The sequence below is a fragment of the Nannospalax galili genome, unplaced genomic scaffold, assembly GCF_000622305.1.
Source record: "Nannospalax galili isolate Female #2095 unplaced genomic scaffold, S.galili_v1.0 scaffold127, whole genome shotgun sequence".
In the NCBI taxonomy this organism is placed as follows: domain Eukaryota; kingdom Metazoa; phylum Chordata; class Mammalia; order Rodentia; family Spalacidae; genus Nannospalax; species Nannospalax galili.
The window spans coordinates 2,183,614-2,200,930 of NW_008360326.1; the positions used below are offsets into that span (position 1 = coordinate 2,183,614).

At 39.6% G+C, this 17,317-nt stretch overlaps 1 protein-coding gene across 1 annotated transcript in view; it reads left to right on the forward strand.

Moving 5' to 3' along the window:
* The window catches only part of Xrcc5 (X-ray repair cross complementing 5), a 106,010-nt gene that overhangs the window by 13,856 nt on the left and 74,837 nt on the right, over positions 1 to 17,317 (forward strand). Inside the window, exons 7-12 of the mRNA XM_008825682.2 lie at positions 1,943 to 2,057; positions 3,201 to 3,339; positions 7,550 to 7,662; positions 10,102 to 10,164; positions 14,534 to 14,671; positions 16,623 to 16,710. Coding sequence (XP_008823904.1) covers positions 1,943 to 2,057; positions 3,201 to 3,339; positions 7,550 to 7,662; positions 10,102 to 10,164; positions 14,534 to 14,671; positions 16,623 to 16,710 — 656 coding nt within the window. The remainder of the gene's footprint in view (positions 1 to 1,942; positions 2,058 to 3,200; positions 3,340 to 7,549; positions 7,663 to 10,101; positions 10,165 to 14,533; positions 14,672 to 16,622; positions 16,711 to 17,317) is intronic.

Here is a 17,317-nt window from a genome sequence, read left to right on the forward strand (position 1 = left end):
TTCTTGTCACACCGTGTCGATTCCTGCTTTTAAGTTGTTTCTCTCTCAAATTTGGGAACACATGCTTTAGGCAAACATATTAATCACAGTTACATGATGAGAAGTATAGGTCAGTATAACTTACTATTTAAAAAATATCTCCCCCTCCCCTCAGTAAGCAGGTAAATTATTGACTATGAATGTCCTAGTACTTTGAAGCTACTTTGGTTTTGGGTCTGCCATGTAGACCAGAACTTAGCCATCCAAATATAGTGGTTATTCAAATTTAAGATAATTGTAATTAAATGGATTTTCAAGTTCAGTTTCTCTGATATTGTACATGTGGGCTCTTTGTCCCAGTGATTATATAAATAAAAACCAAGACTAGAGAATGAACTGTCAGGCAACAATTTTAATTGAAAGGAAAAAGGGGTTGAGGAAAAGGGAGAGCACTGATTGTGGGAAATTACATTTATATAAAAAATTAAAGATTTTCCCTTAAACAGAATCCATATCTCATGAAGGTTGTCATACATGGACTATTACTCTCTTATGTGATAGGTTAGACCTGGTTCAGATCTACTTGTTCTCCAACAAGCCCAATGCCAAGGTCTACTACAGACTTTGGTAGCAGAGGTAGTATATCTCCTGTTAGAACAGAATAGGTGAATATCTCCTGCAAATTAGTTCCAAGAATTGGAGTCTGTTGAGGTTTCTCTGTCTCTAACTCAGTGGACAATATAAGGTCATTCCCTGCCACTTTATAGATCTTTTGTAGATCATCTGTACGGAGGAAATCAGTCAAAAGGACTGGATTGTGTGCTTTGAGTATATTCAACCATTCGTTCCTTTGTTCTTTATTGTAATGAATGCCAGAAATCCAACCTATTCTGTAGTCTTCTCTTTGTGATTAGGGGCGGATAAAACCCAAACTGATCTTCATCTTTGTTTAAATGAAGCATCATTCTGCATTGTATTTGTCATCTTCCAGCCCTTCCCACAAGCGTTAGCTATTTCACATGAAAACCCAATATAGACTACTCATTTTGTATTAGTTACTTTTCTGTTGCTGTGATAGAAACACTGACCAAAGCAATTTATAGAAAATTTCATTTGTGCTTACAGTTCCAGGGGAATTATAGTCCATCCCGGTAGGGAGGCATGGTGGCAGAGGTGGCTGGAGGAAAAGCAGAAGCTAAGCTCTACATCTTCCAGCAGGCACAGGAAACAAGGGAGCAACTGGAGATCCGGCAAGGATTAAGAACTCTCTAAGTCCACCCCTAGTGGCGTGCTTCCTCCAGGATAGCCACACCTTCTAAGACCCCCCCAAACAGCGCCACCATTTGGACAAAAAATGTCCAAATACTTGGAGCCTATGGGGGACATTTTCATTCAAACCACCACACATTTCCTTTATTTCCTGGGTAGTCTTTATTCTACTGTGTGCATATGGAAGCAGCATGTCTTTTATTAGGGTACTTGGCATTGACTAATGAATTATGAGCAGTTATGCTATAGGCTGATGCCTTCCCTTTGATATCCTGGACCGGGGCAGGGGGAGGGGGTCCATATTCTCAGGTTTGTTTTCAGGGAATTTTAATTGTCCTCCTCATATTGAGTGTTAACTCATTTGTGAATGTGCTTTTATCATATCCTCAAAGGTGTCCTTGGTCCTGAATGTTAAGAATCCCTGGCAGAGCTGAAAGACATGGATGAATAGAGGAAGCTAGAGCTGTTTCTTTTCATGTGTCAGTACAGTGATTCAAGTCATTTTTCCTCCCAACTCAACCCACTTGTCTTCTGGCTCTTTCCGAAGTGTGGTTGTCATTTTTGCTGCTATGCCCTGCTGTTCTCTTTATAATCAACAACAACTCACTTCTCATGCTAGAAAAATAAGTACGTCATCTAGCCCAAATTAACATCTTAAAATTGTTTCTTTCATTGTATATTTTCCTTTACTAAGTGAGAGTCTTCGACAGCTGTGTGTCTTTAAGAAAATTGAGAGGCGGTCCATGCCCTGGCCCTGCCAACTGACCATTGGCTCCAATTTATCGATAAAGATTATAGCCTATAAATCGGTAAGTAGTAAGTACACATTTTAAAGCAGTGTTACCAGGCAGATAAATACACTTATGTAAGGTGCTGACAATTCATGTGTGAGTGATTCAGAGTGTAATTACTGCCTCTCTAGCTGGTCTCCCTTCTATTCAATCTCTGTGTAGCTTTGCATCTAAATGGCATACAAGGAGGAGGTTTAAGAATTGTATATAATACAGCTTGATTCTTCCTCTTTCTCTTTTTCTGAGTTGATAATTGATTGTTAATTAGGACTTCAGGGCTCTGTTTCTTTTTCTTTTTAGAGAAAGAAAATATAATGGATTACCTTGTCATTGTAATCTTAGCAGGAATGTCAGAGTAATGTTTAGAGCTTTGGAGACTCAGTCACACCTAATTAAATTATTAGTGGTCCAATAGTAACATCTACGAAATGTCAAAAAATGATGACTTCTTAGTATCAGATTGTGTTTTGTAATGTATGTACATTTGTACGTGATAGTTCGTTTTCAAAAGTGAATTGCTTTTGGTGATTATTTGATGAAATTCCAGTCTCAGTGTAAATCTCTGATCTTTGCCTCAACATGAGCTTTCTTGTTCCCCCTCAAATCTGTACTTAAAACGTTTTAAGTCTGTGAAATAAATATATAAACTTATTTTTTGTATGTTTAAGAACTTGATTCCAAAAAATATCATGGGAACCTTGGATATTTTCCTTTACTAAGTGAGAGTCCACTAGGCGTTGACAGCTGCCATGTTATTTTGGGTTCCATCAACACCAAAAAGATCTGCCTAGAGATGAGAACACAGTCTTCTTTTCTCCTTTGTTCAGGTTTCCTTTGTTGGCTTCTGACTACTGATACATTGCTCTCCTTTTCTTCTTTATTGGAAAACTGTGATAAAATGTATAGTCCCTCTTTATTAGCAATCTGAGGGCTTTGTATAGAAAATACATATGTGTATTCAGAAACTTCTGTGTACCTAGGGAATGTAGACACAGTTATAAGGTATTCCCTCTTAGGAAATAAACTAAAGTTTATATAACAGACAAGAAGAAACTAAATAAAGTAGCTAGAATAATTGTTCACAGAGTATGTTATGTTTTCATCTTCTATCAATTAGAGTTATGCCTTTCTGTATTTTCCCTTTATCTTTTTGGAAATAAGATTCTGCAGGAGAAAGTTAAAAAGACTTGGGTAGTTGTGGATGCAAGAAGCCTAAAGAAAGAAGATATACAAAAAGAAACAGTTTATTGCTTAAATGATGATGATGAAACTGAAGTTTCCAAAGAGGATACTATTCAAGGTATGCTAGCAAGTACTTGTACTTTTGCAAAAAAAAGAAAGAAAAAACTTTCTTCAAGGTGATGGGAGGTAGGCTAGGCTATTAGGTAGGCCAGGATATTCACTTCAAGGTGATGAGAAGTAGGCTAAGATACTCACTTGGAGATGTTTCTGAGTTAGAGTTGCAACTGAGGAAACAGTAAGACACTGGCTCCTGTGGGTCACCAGGGATTTTAATTTTTCCTTCCAAATTTAAATGTCTGAAGTGACAGGACTTTATTTTAATCTGTAAATTCACTAGCTAGGAGAATGCTTATATTAAAGTGGCTAGAACAATTTTTTTTTGCATATTCTTCCCAGTGACAATTTCAGATTTTATACCCTACCAGATATGCTCCCCTAAGTTAATTTAAGGAATAAAAAGATTAGTTTTATTGTAGTGGGTTATACTCCCTGGGTTCTTTAAAGTTGTGCTAATTTGTCATACCCATTTGGTTTGAGTGGTATGTTTAAATGGTGTTTTTATCCATAGGACTTAAACACTAGTTGAGAATATCTAAATGCTCAAGAGTTAAAAATCATAAGATACCAAATAACACTTAAGATGGCAACCAGGATGCTTATATACATACATTTTATTACCAAGTTGTATACATCTATTGTAGTTTTAATTTCCTAATCCTGGAAATAAAGTCATATATGTCACTGTATATTTAAGTGTGTTAGGGAGTGGGGTGGTTTAAAGGTGATGCTGGATGTCCTGGTTTGTTTCTTCATTGCTGTGACAAAATACTCTGACCAATACCAACTTGGGGAGGAAAGGGTTTATTTGTCTTACATCTCCCAGGTCACAGTTCATCAGGGAGCCCAAGGTAGGAACTCAGGACAGGAACCTGGAGGCAGGAGCTGGAGCACAGGCCATGGAGGAACGCTGCTTACTGGGTTGCTCTCTGGCCCCTGCTCAGCCTGCTTTCTTATGCAACACAGGCCCACCTGCCCAGGGGTGGCACCACCCACAGTGGGCTGAGCCCTCCCACATCACTCATCAAGAATATGCCCTTCAGACATGGCCACAGGTCAGTCCAATAGAGGCAATTTCCCAATTGAGGCTCCCTCAACCTGGGTATGTCAAGTTGACACTAAAGCTATCCAGCACACTGGATATAACTTTTTTCTCCTGATGTACAGAATATACTTAATACCTTACAATTTTTACTAATTGTTTAATTGAATTCAATAACATAACATAGCACACGAATTTTGGGATTATACTTGAGTTGGAACTGTGACTCTGTCATTAGCTGATCATGGCATCCTGTATAAGAAATGGTCCATAGTAGGAAGAACAGCAAGAGTAAAGGTACAAGACCAGGAACGTGGGGGGACTGTGGTATGCCTTAAGTGGCAGCCTATATTTTCTCTCTTAATTCATTACTTAATGAAGCAGACACTCTCGCCATTTCTGCTTTACAGATAAGGACTGTAGTCGTTACTTTTCTCTTTGCTGTGACCAAATACTTGACAAAAGCCACTGAAGGCAAGAGGGGTTTATTTTGGCTCATAGTAAAGTATTTTGGAGGTATAGTCTATCAAGCAGGGAAGGCAGAGTGACAGGAATGTGAGGCAGCTGGTCACATTGCATCTGAAGTCAGGAAGCAGAGGGAGATGAGTGCTGGTGCTCAGCTCACCTCCATTTTGTTCAGTTCTAGACCCTAGCCATTGAGATGGGGCCACCTACATTGAGGGTGGGTCTTCCCACCTCAGTTAACACAGTGTCAGAATTCTCTTACAGAATTCCTTTACAGACAGGTCCAGAGGTTTGCTTCCATGCTGATTCTAAATCCCATCAAGCGGATAATCAAGATTACTGTTGCAAGGACCAAAGCTGAAAGACTTTCATTAACATACTTAAAGTCACAGAGCTAGCAGCCAGCGGAACTTGGACTGTGTTCCTCAAGAATCTATTCCTCCATACTGTTCAGAACTAGGACTCACAGAGGGTTTTGAATGATAGACCTGAGTTTATATATAGTTTTAAAAGCAAAATGGATCCATTTATAGCTTGGGGAAACTTTGTATCTTGAAGCTTTTAGAAGAATGCGCTTAGGAATAGGAATATGACAGCTGATGCAGGGTGGGTTAGAAAGAGAAAGGACTAGAGATGAAGGTACCAGTTCTTTGGTTGCTAACAAAGAAAGCTGTGGTTCTCTCTGACAAGAAATTTTTGGGGTGGGGCATTGGAAGGGGAATAGTTAAAAACTTTTTGGATTCACTTAGTATAGAAATAGGTCTTTTCAGCTGAGTGTGGTGGTGCATGCCTTTAATCTCAGCACTCAGGAGGCAGAGGCAGGTGAATCTCTGTGAGATTAAGGCCAGCCTGGTCTACATAATAAGTTCTAGGCCATCTGGGGCTACAGGGAGACCCAATCTCAAAAAAAAAAAAAAAAAAAAAAGGGAACACCTCTTTTCTCCCTTACCTGTTTGTAGTTAGTTACCTGTAGCTTTCCTTTGCTTGTCTTCCCTCTCTACCCACTAATGTGTGGGTATTCTCTTTCTTACCCAGAGGACACAGGCAGGCCAAAGAGTATGATTATGTTGTAGTCTGTTCTATACCTTCTGCTCTTTAAGTAGGAGAACCAGAATACACAGGCAGTTTTAATTAGCACTCCTAAGTTACTGTGAATTTAAATTAAAAAATGACTAATGACAAGAAGTTAGAAACATACTTGGTTTAGGGATGGCTCTGTGAGTAAAGTGCTTGCTGTGCAAACATGAGTTCAGATCCCAAGCACTCATGTAAAAGCTGGGTGTGGCAGTTCACACCTATAACCCCAGTGATGGAGGGGTAGAGATGGGGCCACCTCAGTGGCCAGTCAGTCTATCCAAAATGGAGAGCTCCGGTTTCAATGAGAGATCCTATTCCAAAAAGAGCAGTGGAGGAAGATACCTGAGGTCGATCTCTGGCCTCTATACATACATACACAGGCATGCATATATACCACACACATATTCATACAAAAAAGAATATTTGTTGCTGGGCGCCGTGGTGCCTGTCTTTAATCCCAGCACTCAGGAGATAGAGGCAGGCAGATTTCTGAGAGTTCAAGGCCAGCCTGGTCTGTGTAGCAAGATCCAGATCAGCTGGGGCTACAGGGAAACCCTGTCTCAAAAAGACAAGGAAAAAAAAAGAAAAAAGAAAAGAAAGAAAAATGGTTTAGATACCCCTCTTAATCATGTCATGCATTTTCCTATTGATTTTTTTTGGTTGGAAATTTTGAATTTGTTGTTATCTTTTAAAAAAGACATGCACGAAAATAGAAATTTGTTTCTTTTTAATAAACTACATTCCATTAACAGTCTAACAGGAATAAACACTGGACAACAGAATCTGCCCCCAGATTCTCACTGTTCCTACTGTTTCTTAGAGAAAAGACAAATGTGTTTTCCTTTGTATTAACAAGGCCAGAACTCTTGGGTTTGAATGATCTCTCTTGTTATTACACACAAGATGCTGCATACTGAAAGTATAACCTTCCGAAGAGTAGAGACCATTGAACAGAGTTGGCGTTTTTGTCTGTTTTATGGGGGCAGGGTGCGATGATGACGATGACTAAGAGCCCATTTATCTTAACTATTCTAAGAAGTTAAAAAGAAGATAAATGAAACCAAATTTCAGTGATAAAATTAATTTAAATTTGCAAAAGTACAGAACTTACTGATTAGCTGCTTCTAAATAGAAGAGTTTTGGCTTCTTCCTAATTAGATGACTGAAGGCATGTGTTCACACCAGCAGGTGTTTTTAAACATTTTGTTCTGAAAACTTCCTGTGGGCCATTTTCTCTGTGGATCTCTGGGTTTCTGAATAAATTCATTTTTTATTATGTTTACAAATCATGCTTGTACTTTAGTCAAGTATGGTTATCTTTGGAGGGTAGCTAGTGTATTGCATTTGCAATGTTCCTTCTAGGCTGGATAATCATTAAGGTAACTAGATTGCAGAAGATGCTACTTTAAAAATGTAATTAGATTTAATCGTCTGTATGTGGTGTATGTGGCTTGTTTCTGCTGCTGCTTTTCCCCTGTTGATCACAAGGGGCAGTCATTTGATTCCAGAGAGTAGAAGATGGAGGCTGGCTCTGGAGTGTGCATGATAATGTATGCATGGAGCTTATTTCAGTTTGGAGAAAATGAGGCCCCATATGCTTAACAGATGCTTTTCTCTCGTTCTCCAGGGTTTCGCTATGGAAGTGATATAGTTCCTTTCTCTAAAGTGGATGAGGAACAAATGAAATATAAATCGGAGGGGAAGTGCTTCTCTGTTTTGGGATTTTGTAGATCTTCTCAGGTACAGCAATTATTCTGAAATTGTGAAAAAAAATACATGTACCCCTCTTCCCTACCCCCCCCCCAGTAACTTGAGATGGTTCGATTTTGATTGGTCGTTTATTTACAATTCACACTTATTTCTGTTTTAGTCTTCTAAAATGTAGTCTGGGGATTAGTGTTGCCATCTTTGATTTAAATTTTTTCAATTTGTGTTGGTGTGTGTGTATGTGTGTATACATGTGTCCATGTTGTGTGTGGAGGATACACAACCTCAGGTGTCCATGCCTTGGGTGCTGAACAGCTGTGTTTTGAGGCAGGGTCTCTCATTATCCTGGAACTTGCCAAGAAGGCTAGGCTGGCTAGGTGGCCAGTGAGCCCAGGGATCTGCCTGTCTCTGCCTCATCAGTGCAGGGATTACAAGTACATGCTACTACTCCTGGCTTTTTAAAAATGTGTGTTCTGGGATTGAACTCATGTCCTTGTGTTTGTGCTTTGAGTTATCTCCTAAGCCCATCATCTTTGATTTTTAGAGGGAAAAACCAAGATGTAGAGAATCAGTCTGTCTGAAGGATACATTTAATTAAGCCACTTCTTCATCTTGCTGACCATCCAATGCTTTCTCTAAATTGTGATATATAGTGGGGTCTTCTTTAAATGATTGAAACTCTAGCTAGGTTTTCAGTGACAATTAACTCTTACAATATAATTGATTTACATTGGTCACCTTTCTCCTCAATTTCTTCAGAATTCTAAAATGTGAAACTTATCTACAGGTCATGTTTTTTAGGCACCAAGGTATAGATACATAAAATAGACATAATGGAAATATAGCAGTTCACCAAGTAATACTATATACTCTCTTAGGAAGGATTGTTCAGTGATTCTAAGAAATTGTAGATTCATTGTTCTTGGGCTAGACTGCAAACAAGATGCATTGTAGTTAACTAATTATCAGTGCTATATGTTTGTGTGTATTTCCCCCAGTCTATAGGGGTGAAGAGATTTTTATTGGAGAACTCAATGTGAGAATTATAATGAAAATAATATCCAGTATTCTGGATTTAAAGTTCTTGGTGTTGCCCTAGCATACGGGTCCTGTGTACTTCTGTGTTAGAATTCAGTAAGGTTTAGGAGAATTGCTTTAGTGATTGTATATACTGTTATAAGTGTCTTCAGAACTCATAAGCCATGGGTTGGAAAGATGGCTCAGCCATTAAGAGCTTATACTCTCATACTGTTCTTCCAGAGGACCTGAGTTTTTTCTCTGAGCCCATGTTGGGTGGATTCACTGTCCTCTTCTGGTTTCCATGGGCACTTGCACATACACGGCAGTTATTGATGCAGACATAGACACATACATGTAAATAAAAATAAATCTTAAAAAACAAAAGTCTTCGTAAGTGAGAGTACTTAAAATTTTTAAGGTTTTACTGGTGAGAAAACTTTTGGAAGTTAAAAGTCACTAACAATTCTCTAATGATGTATGTGCTTTTCTTAAAAATAAAATTATTTACTTTGGAAAGCATATAAACCTAAAACTTATTACTAATAGCAATGTTTATGAATCTTAAAAAAATTGTTATTTTTATTTTATGTGTATGAGTGTTTTTCCTGCATGTAGGTAAATGCACCCATGTTGTGCAATGCCCACAGAGAACAGAAGAGACCATCAGATTCCCTGGAACTGGAGTTACAGTTGTTGGCTGCCATGTGGGTGCTGGGATTCAAACCTGGGTCTTCTGCAAGAACAATCAGTGTTCTTAACTGCTGAGCCATCTCTCCAGCCCCTAGTCTAATCTTCATTGATCTGTAATTTTCAGTTTTTCCTTTATACCTTGCCACTGTTCTACTGTAAAAGCAATTATGCAAATGTACATATACTGCCTGTACGCACGCCACTTGAAACTGTTATTAGCACTATTATGTCCGCTTGTGATCTTGTATCTAGCCTTTTCTTTCGTCTAGTTCCTGCTTATCTATCAAGTCTTGGCATAGGTGTCAGTTTTTGTGTAAACCTTTCGGTCCTCCTGACCGAGCTGGCTTCCTTCTTGTTGTTTTAGTTCTCAGGGATGTGACTTGAACCCAGGGCCTCACATATGCAAGGCAAACACACTGCTCCTGAGCTATGTCCTCAGCCCTTTCAGTGCCCCTCTTAGTGTTCTTATAATACCAGTTAACCTTGGACTATAACATGGTGTCCAAGTTAGTTTTGTACTTATCTGTCTAAGCTCCTCAAGGATAAGATTCTATCCTCTGCAATGTTGTATTTGTATCTGAAACAATGTAGGGAATGTGCTAGGTGCTTGTACATTATGCTGAATTGAATTGAGCCTCAGGTGTTGTTTTTAGTAGTTGTGAATGCTTTCCTATAAGAGCATTTGAAGTTGCAATGTGTGACATCACAGCTGTATGTATTTCTCATTCCAAAACCAATTTTTTTCCTCTTTTGCTCTTGTAGGTCCATAGAAGATTCTTTATGGGAAATCAAATTCTAAAAGTCTTTGCAGCAAAAGATGATGAGGTGAGTTTGGTGTGGAAGTTTGAGATAGTACCACGAACTGAATTGCCATTTTGGGAATGTGCGTAGTTAGTGACTTTAATATTTTCAAATGACGTGAATATTTGCAACAGCAATGGGAAAATTCGCTGACCTTTAACTCTGTGAGTGGAGAAATGAAAAATGAGTTGTCTGAGCATGAGCAGAACACCTGAGGGCATAGTTCTGCAGTTGGAGGCTATGTGATAGTAACAACAGTAATATGTTTTACAGTGCTTTTTAGGTGTAGGACTTTCAAGATCAGGTGCTAAGGAGAGTTGGATCAGGTTGACATTGGCTTTTCATGAACATTGAGCATTTAGTGCTAGTCCTGGAGAAGTGCTTAAGTGACTCACCAGGCTGTTTTCATCACTGGGGAACTTTGTCTTTTCTTTCCTTCTTTCTGTACCCCTTCTTTCTGTGCCCCTTTCTGTACTTTCTGTACTCCTTCTTTCTGTACCCCCTTCTTTCTGTACCCCTTCTTTCTGTACTCCTTCTTTCTCTTATTCCTGAGATTTTCTGTTCTCAGGCTAGTTTCTGCCTGACAACCTTGACTTTGCAACCTATACTCATATTTCCCATCTTTGTACATATTTTCTGAAATATTAATGAACTTAATGATTCATTGATAATATTGATCGTAGCTGGAAAATTGTAATACAGTATATGTTTAAAACAGTCTAAGTAGGTTTCCAAGTTCCAGAAGTATTTGCATTAAAAAATAGTGAACTGAATGTGGAAGACTTGTGTGGGGTGGTAGTAGGGTGTTGATACCCTCTTTTTCTCCACACTTCTGAAATGTGGCTGGCTACTCTCATGGTAGATGGTTATGTCGTTGTTGTATGAGAACAGTTAAAATCAGGAGAAGAAAATGCTTGATTTCCACTGTACTGGGTGGATTCATCAGCACTATAGACATGTGATGCTTTGGATTTGAGAATTCGAATGCATGGGTTTCTCCTGATTCAAGCCTTAGAAATTGTGCATGCTGATCTGTTATGTATTGTTAAAGCACAACTCCTTTAAATTTCTGCTATAGATTTAACTTCCACTTTTTTTCCCTTTCCACAAAGATAATTCTGGTCACTTCTTGACAATTTCTCGGAATGTAGCAAGGAATGCCCCCATTTCAAGGCTGTGTTGATGCACGTGTTGGATATTTATGCAAATTTGCCAGCTAAGGGCAACCTTATGAATTGCACGATTCAATGACAAAGCTTGGTCATTTAAGTAACTAATTTCTGTTGTCAAAGTCAAATAAAAATATAGAGACAAATTTCTAATAAAGGAACTTGTATTTGGAAAAAAAACAACAACTACTACTATTCATTATACCCAGAACACATATGCATGTGCCTGGCATCCATTAGTGAAGAATAGAGGAAAGTTTAGAAGTTCTATTAGGATCAAGAAATCTGTGCCGTTATTATGAACTTTATTGGCACTTTTGGTGCTTCAGGGATCTGGCAGACTGGTTGAGAGCTGTGGCAGTTCCTAGATAAAGCTAGTCCTAAGGCTACAGTTGGCAGTTCTGTGGTCAGTTGGTGGCTGTTTTTGAAAAATTGATATTATCTAACTGAAACTTAGGAGATAAACGGGAGGAAGAAAAGTATGTTGTATGCATACTTTCAGTTTTAAAAAATGCATGCAGAAGATGTGTGTGGGTAGAGAAAGAGTAGGAGGGAGATGACAGATACAATAGCAGTCTTCATATATCTCAAGGATGATTATGCTGAATAGAAATTAATCTATGCTTCATAGCAGAGAAGTGAACTGGGTACCAACAGGTGGGGAGTTTTGTTCCAGATGAGCTATTTGGTCCTCAGAGAGTACTCTCTCCAAATGGATTGCTTTCTTGTGAGGTGGTCAGATGCCCATTCCTGTAAGTTTGCAAGCAAAGTCTTCAGTACCACAGTCAGGTGCATCATATGGGGTGTTAAAGTAAATGAATATTACTGGTTTTCAATTACAGTATTATATGGTTCTATGAATAACTCCTTTAAAATGTTTTCTCTTGTCATTTATACACATAATGGTGTGTGTTTGTGTGTGTGTGTGTGTGTGTGTGTGTGTGTGTTTAGACATTATATACATTTATGGGCTGATTTGTCCAAAGTGGAAGAGAAGAGAAAGGAAAAGAATGGGAAGTTCAGTTGAGTTAAACATAGGCAGGTGTAGTATTGTGTTACAATATAGCAGATGATCAGGAGTTCATCATTCCTTACACTAATATCCTGATTGGGCCTGTCAAAGAGACCCAAGTGCAAAAACAGATTAGAAGTAATCTCTTTCCCACCCTCCCACTTTGCTTATCTGGTCCTCTCTCATGGGACTTAGTATTCAAACACATTGTCCTCTTTGATACATCTGTCATTTCTTCTAGTAAAGAATTAGTTATTTCAATGAAGTCAGAGATTCATCTTTGTTCTAGACAGGGCCCAAGAGAGTACCTAGCAAAGAATGGGCTTAATGTAAGTATTTTTCTAATTGAGCTGAAACTATCTATTATGAAATCTGTAGAGGACTTTAAGGCTATACGCTTTTTTTGGTCTTTTTTGAGACAGGGTCTCCCTGTAGCTCCAGCTGTCCTGGAACTCACTATGTAGACCAGGCCGGCCTTGAACTCACAGAGATCCACCTGCCTCTGCCTCCCAAGTGCTGGGATTAAAGGTGTGTGCCACCACACCCGGCCGAGGCTATAGGCTTTTATGGAAGGAACAGGCATACATATAGCTAACTTTGACACAGGTTAGCTGTGATTTAAGAAAAGTACAGTGTCTGGGGAATTTGGAAAAGAAAGTTGAGTAAGACAGATCTGAAATGGTGAGGGTGTCGATTTACTGAGCCTTGCAAATGAGTTAGAATATAGTGGGTGGAGATTCTAGCCAGAAAGAAATTATATAAGCAAAAACACCAAGGGAGGGAAAGTACAAGACCCACTCCTGGTCACTGATTAGCTCTGTGAGACTGGAATAAAACTATTGGGGGTTTATGGACTGAATTGACATCACCTCTACACAGGTGAGGCACTGATGGATTTGAGAGACTGCATAGAGGCAGAGTAAAGCTGAGGGATGGGGCAGGTGGTGTTATCAAAGACTTTGAGGTTGTAGTTTTGTTGAGTGGGCAGGGGAGTTAGTGGATGTAGGAAATACAGGAGAAAGGCAGGAAGATGTGTGGTTAAGATGAGCTATCTACCACAAGTGTTAAGTTTGGATCTTAGGAGGATATTTGCGTGTGTGTGTGGGGGGGGGACTGTGGTGTGTACATGTGAGTTGCAGGTGTGCACACACATATGTAGAGGCCAGAAGATGGTGTTGGGTGCCTTCCTTTATTTTATTGCTTTGAGATAGAGTCTCTCACTGAACCAGAAACTTGCCATTTTGGCTAGGCTTGATGACCAGCAGCCTCCCAGGATCTGTCTCTACCCCCTAATGCTGAGGTTACAGGCACACACAGCCATGCCTGGATTTTTACATGGGTGCTGGGGATTCAAGTTCATGTCCTTAGTTAGAGCAAGCACTCTTAGTCACTGAGCCATCCCCCTAGCCCTTAGGAAAGTTTAAAGCTGAATGTATAGGTTTTTGGCTCTTCAGCTCATGGAACTGGATTAAATAATTCCCAAGGGGAATTTTAGGGTGAGAAGAAGAAAGACACTGAAGTAAAATTGAAGAATTAGTTAGAAAAAGAAAAGAGCTTGGGGGAGCAGTGACCCCAGAATAATTAGAGGAGTGTGTGACTGCTAAAGTCAAAGGATGTATGAAGAATGGGGCAGAAGCTGGTGAGTCCACAAACTGCAGTGGGAGCCAAATATTTGGCAGATAGAAATTAGGGGGAACGCCACAGGGCAGTTCATTAGGAAAGCAGAGGCTGTAGCTGGGTTGGCGCAATGAATAACTACGTTCTGAGCAGTTGAAACAGCAAGGCTATTCATGACATTTCTGGAGAAAAAGAAAGCTACAGATATAGTGGTAGCTTATGTAAGGAAAGGGACAAAGAAAGATTTTGTTTAGGGAGGCTAAGTCTTGGGTTTAGGGGTGAGGAAAGGCAAGGTTGAAGTAGAGGGTAAAGTTTAGTAAAGTCCTCGAAGAGGCATGCTAAATGTGCAGTTTGATTTTGAAGTAGATAAAAAGACATTTTTATTTTATTTTATGTTATAGCTCTAACCCAGGGCTTTATGCATTCTAAGCAGTCACTGTACCCCTCAGTTATATATCTTTTAGTCTCTGGGGCTTAGAAAATATTCTGAATGAGAAGAAAGCTGATGATACCTGTATAAATACCCGGGTTTTGTTTATGTGTATATAAGTTCTCACGTATTGGACCCGTGCTAATATCTGTATCTTTCTTACAGGCTGCAGCAGTTGCACTTTCTTCCCTAGTTCATGCTTTGGATGAATTAGACATGGTTGCCATTGTTCGATATGTTTATGACAGAAGATCTAATCCGCAAGTTGGCGTGGCCTTTCCTTATATTAAGGATGCCTATGAGGTAAAACCCACAGGTCTTTTTTATTCATTTTTCCCCTTCCAGTATTGGGGATCCAACCCAGGGCCTCGTTCCTAATAGGCAAGTGCTCCACTGAGGTGGTGCTGCATTAAAGAATAACCAACTCTTGGATTCATTTAAGCCTGCAGTGAACCTGATATGTTTGAAGTGTTCTAACTTCTCTCAGAATTGTTCTGTTCTCTTTTAGCAAAGGGCTTTCTCTGTCTTATTGATCAGCATATCAAGCAAGGTATGAGAAAGGAATCAGCAGTCTTAGATGAGTTTGACCAGGGAAGAAGTTATTTTTCTGACCCTGCTAATGCAGAACAGCATACAAAATTACACCAACCTCTGCCCACATGTTGCTTCCAACATTTTTTGTAGGGAGCATGTTGTTTTCAACATCGTCGCTGCTTTCAGTAGGTGGTCTTAGGTCTAATTACCACTGTTTACACACACACATGCATTATTCTAAGTCAAGGGCATAACTGAGTCATGAAGGAGAAATGGGGAACATGGTTGAAGGTGTGCATTCAGCTTAGTTCATAAGAGTTAATTAATTACATCATGGGGCTGAGAGGTGACTTAGTGATTAAGAGTACACTGGCTGCTCTTGTAGAGGACCTGAGTTTGGTTCCCAGCACCTACATGGTGGCTAACAGTCATGTTTAACTCCAGGTCCAGGGGACCCAACACTTTCTTCTGGGCATTGCACACATGTAGTGCACTTACATACATGCAGGCAAAACACTCATACACATAAAAAATAAGTTAAAGAGTTAATTACATCAGGATTACAAAGCCACTGTCAGTTAATTCTAAGCAAGCTGAAAACATTCTCTCTCTCTCTCTCTCTCTCTCTCTCTCTCTCTCTCTTGTTCAATTTATCCACATCAATAAGTTTTCACTGAGGGCTCTCACTGTGTAACCCTGGCTGACTCTATAGGCCAAGGTTGGCCTGAAACTGTCTGTATAAACCAGGCTGAGGAACTGACAGAGATCCACCTGCCTCTGTGTTTTGAGTGGTGGGATCAAAGGCATGTGCCACCATACTGGGAGAGTACATAGTTCTAAATAATCTCAAACATATAATTAACTTGGTTAGAAAATTATGAAAGTTCTGTTTGTAAAGGCCTGTTACAAGGATTCATTTCTAGAAAAGTCATTCCCCCACTCCCTAATGAGCTACATCTGCTCCATTCTTTTAGTCTAATCAGTACTTAGAGATCTTGTTACAATACGTACTCTAATTCTGTGAGTCCAGCTTGGGAACCTATTTTCTGAATTTCTTGTAAACTCCCAAGTAATGTTGGTACTGCTGGTCTGTGAGCCAGGCTTTTAGTTGTTTGATTTACAATGTAAATCATAAAGTATTTAAGGAGCTTTGTATTAAGTCAGTAAGGATGAACCAAAACCTTCTCTGAGTTCTCACCCTCCTGGCCTTTTCAGAAGCACATGGGGAGAGAAATAGCCCCCAATGTAACAAATAAGGGCTATGAGTAAAGCTTGTGGATGTGGTTTTGTTATGATCCTTGTGAAGTTTGGGTTATTTGGGGTGCTTCTATTTAAAATAGAAGTCTTGATTCCACCCTTTTCCTGTTTCTCAGAGAACTTGCCGTGCCAGACTGTAAAAAGTAGGCAGATATCTTGACTTCTTAGTCAGATGTCCAGACATTCTGGCTTTTCCCATTTGTTCTAGTTGGTCGTATATTTTACAGTTATATTTAGTGGACTTCCTTTGAGGCATTTCTTTGATATTTAATGTCTTTCATACTATTCACAGTTGTGAACAGTTATTAGTAAGTTAAAATACTTTATTTTATATAAAAAAAAAGGGGGACTGGAGAGATGGCTCAGCAGTTTATTTCTCTTGTGCCACTTCCACAGCAATTGGAGTCATGTTTTTCCATTAATTTGGTGGTTTCTGCTTTTTATCTCCTTTCTTTCTCATTAGTGTTTAGTTTATGTGCAGCTGCCTTTCATGGAAGACTTGCGGCAGTACATGTTTTCATCACTGAAAAATAAGAAATGCACTCCCACAGGTGAGTTTGTTGTGATTTAGCCCACTAATGGCTCTTTCACTCAGACTGTTCTTGGAAATTACCTGGCTGCAGCTGTTGACTGGAGCCAGAATTTCAGAGGGTGGAAGTAGTTGAATTCTATTCATAAACTCAGTAACAATGAAGGTAGCTCACCAGGTGTTTCGGTAGGGAGAGATTATGTTCAAGCCTTCAAACACATCTAGTTCTCCCTTCTGAGTAAACATGCATCTAGGGACCAGCTTATTGCTGCTGGATTTCCATTCTCCAGCTGGGGGGAGCAGAAAGTTTGCCCCTGCTGAAGTGAATTGGTGTGCAGTATCAAACCCAAACGAACAACAAATGATGATAGATGAGTTAGGTTACAAGTTTAGGTGTGATTAGGGAGTTGTGAGGTGAGTTTTCAGATGGGGTCCTCTCTATGGATTCTTGGGGTTAGGCCCTTTGGAATCAGTGTGCAGTAAAAAAGGCCAAGAGCTAAGCGTGGCGGCACATGCCTTTAATCCCAGCACCCAGCAGGTGGCTCTCTGTGAGTTCAAGGCCAGCCTGGTCTACATAGTGAGTTCCAGGACAGCTGGGGCTACAGGGAGACCCTGTTTCAAAAAGACCA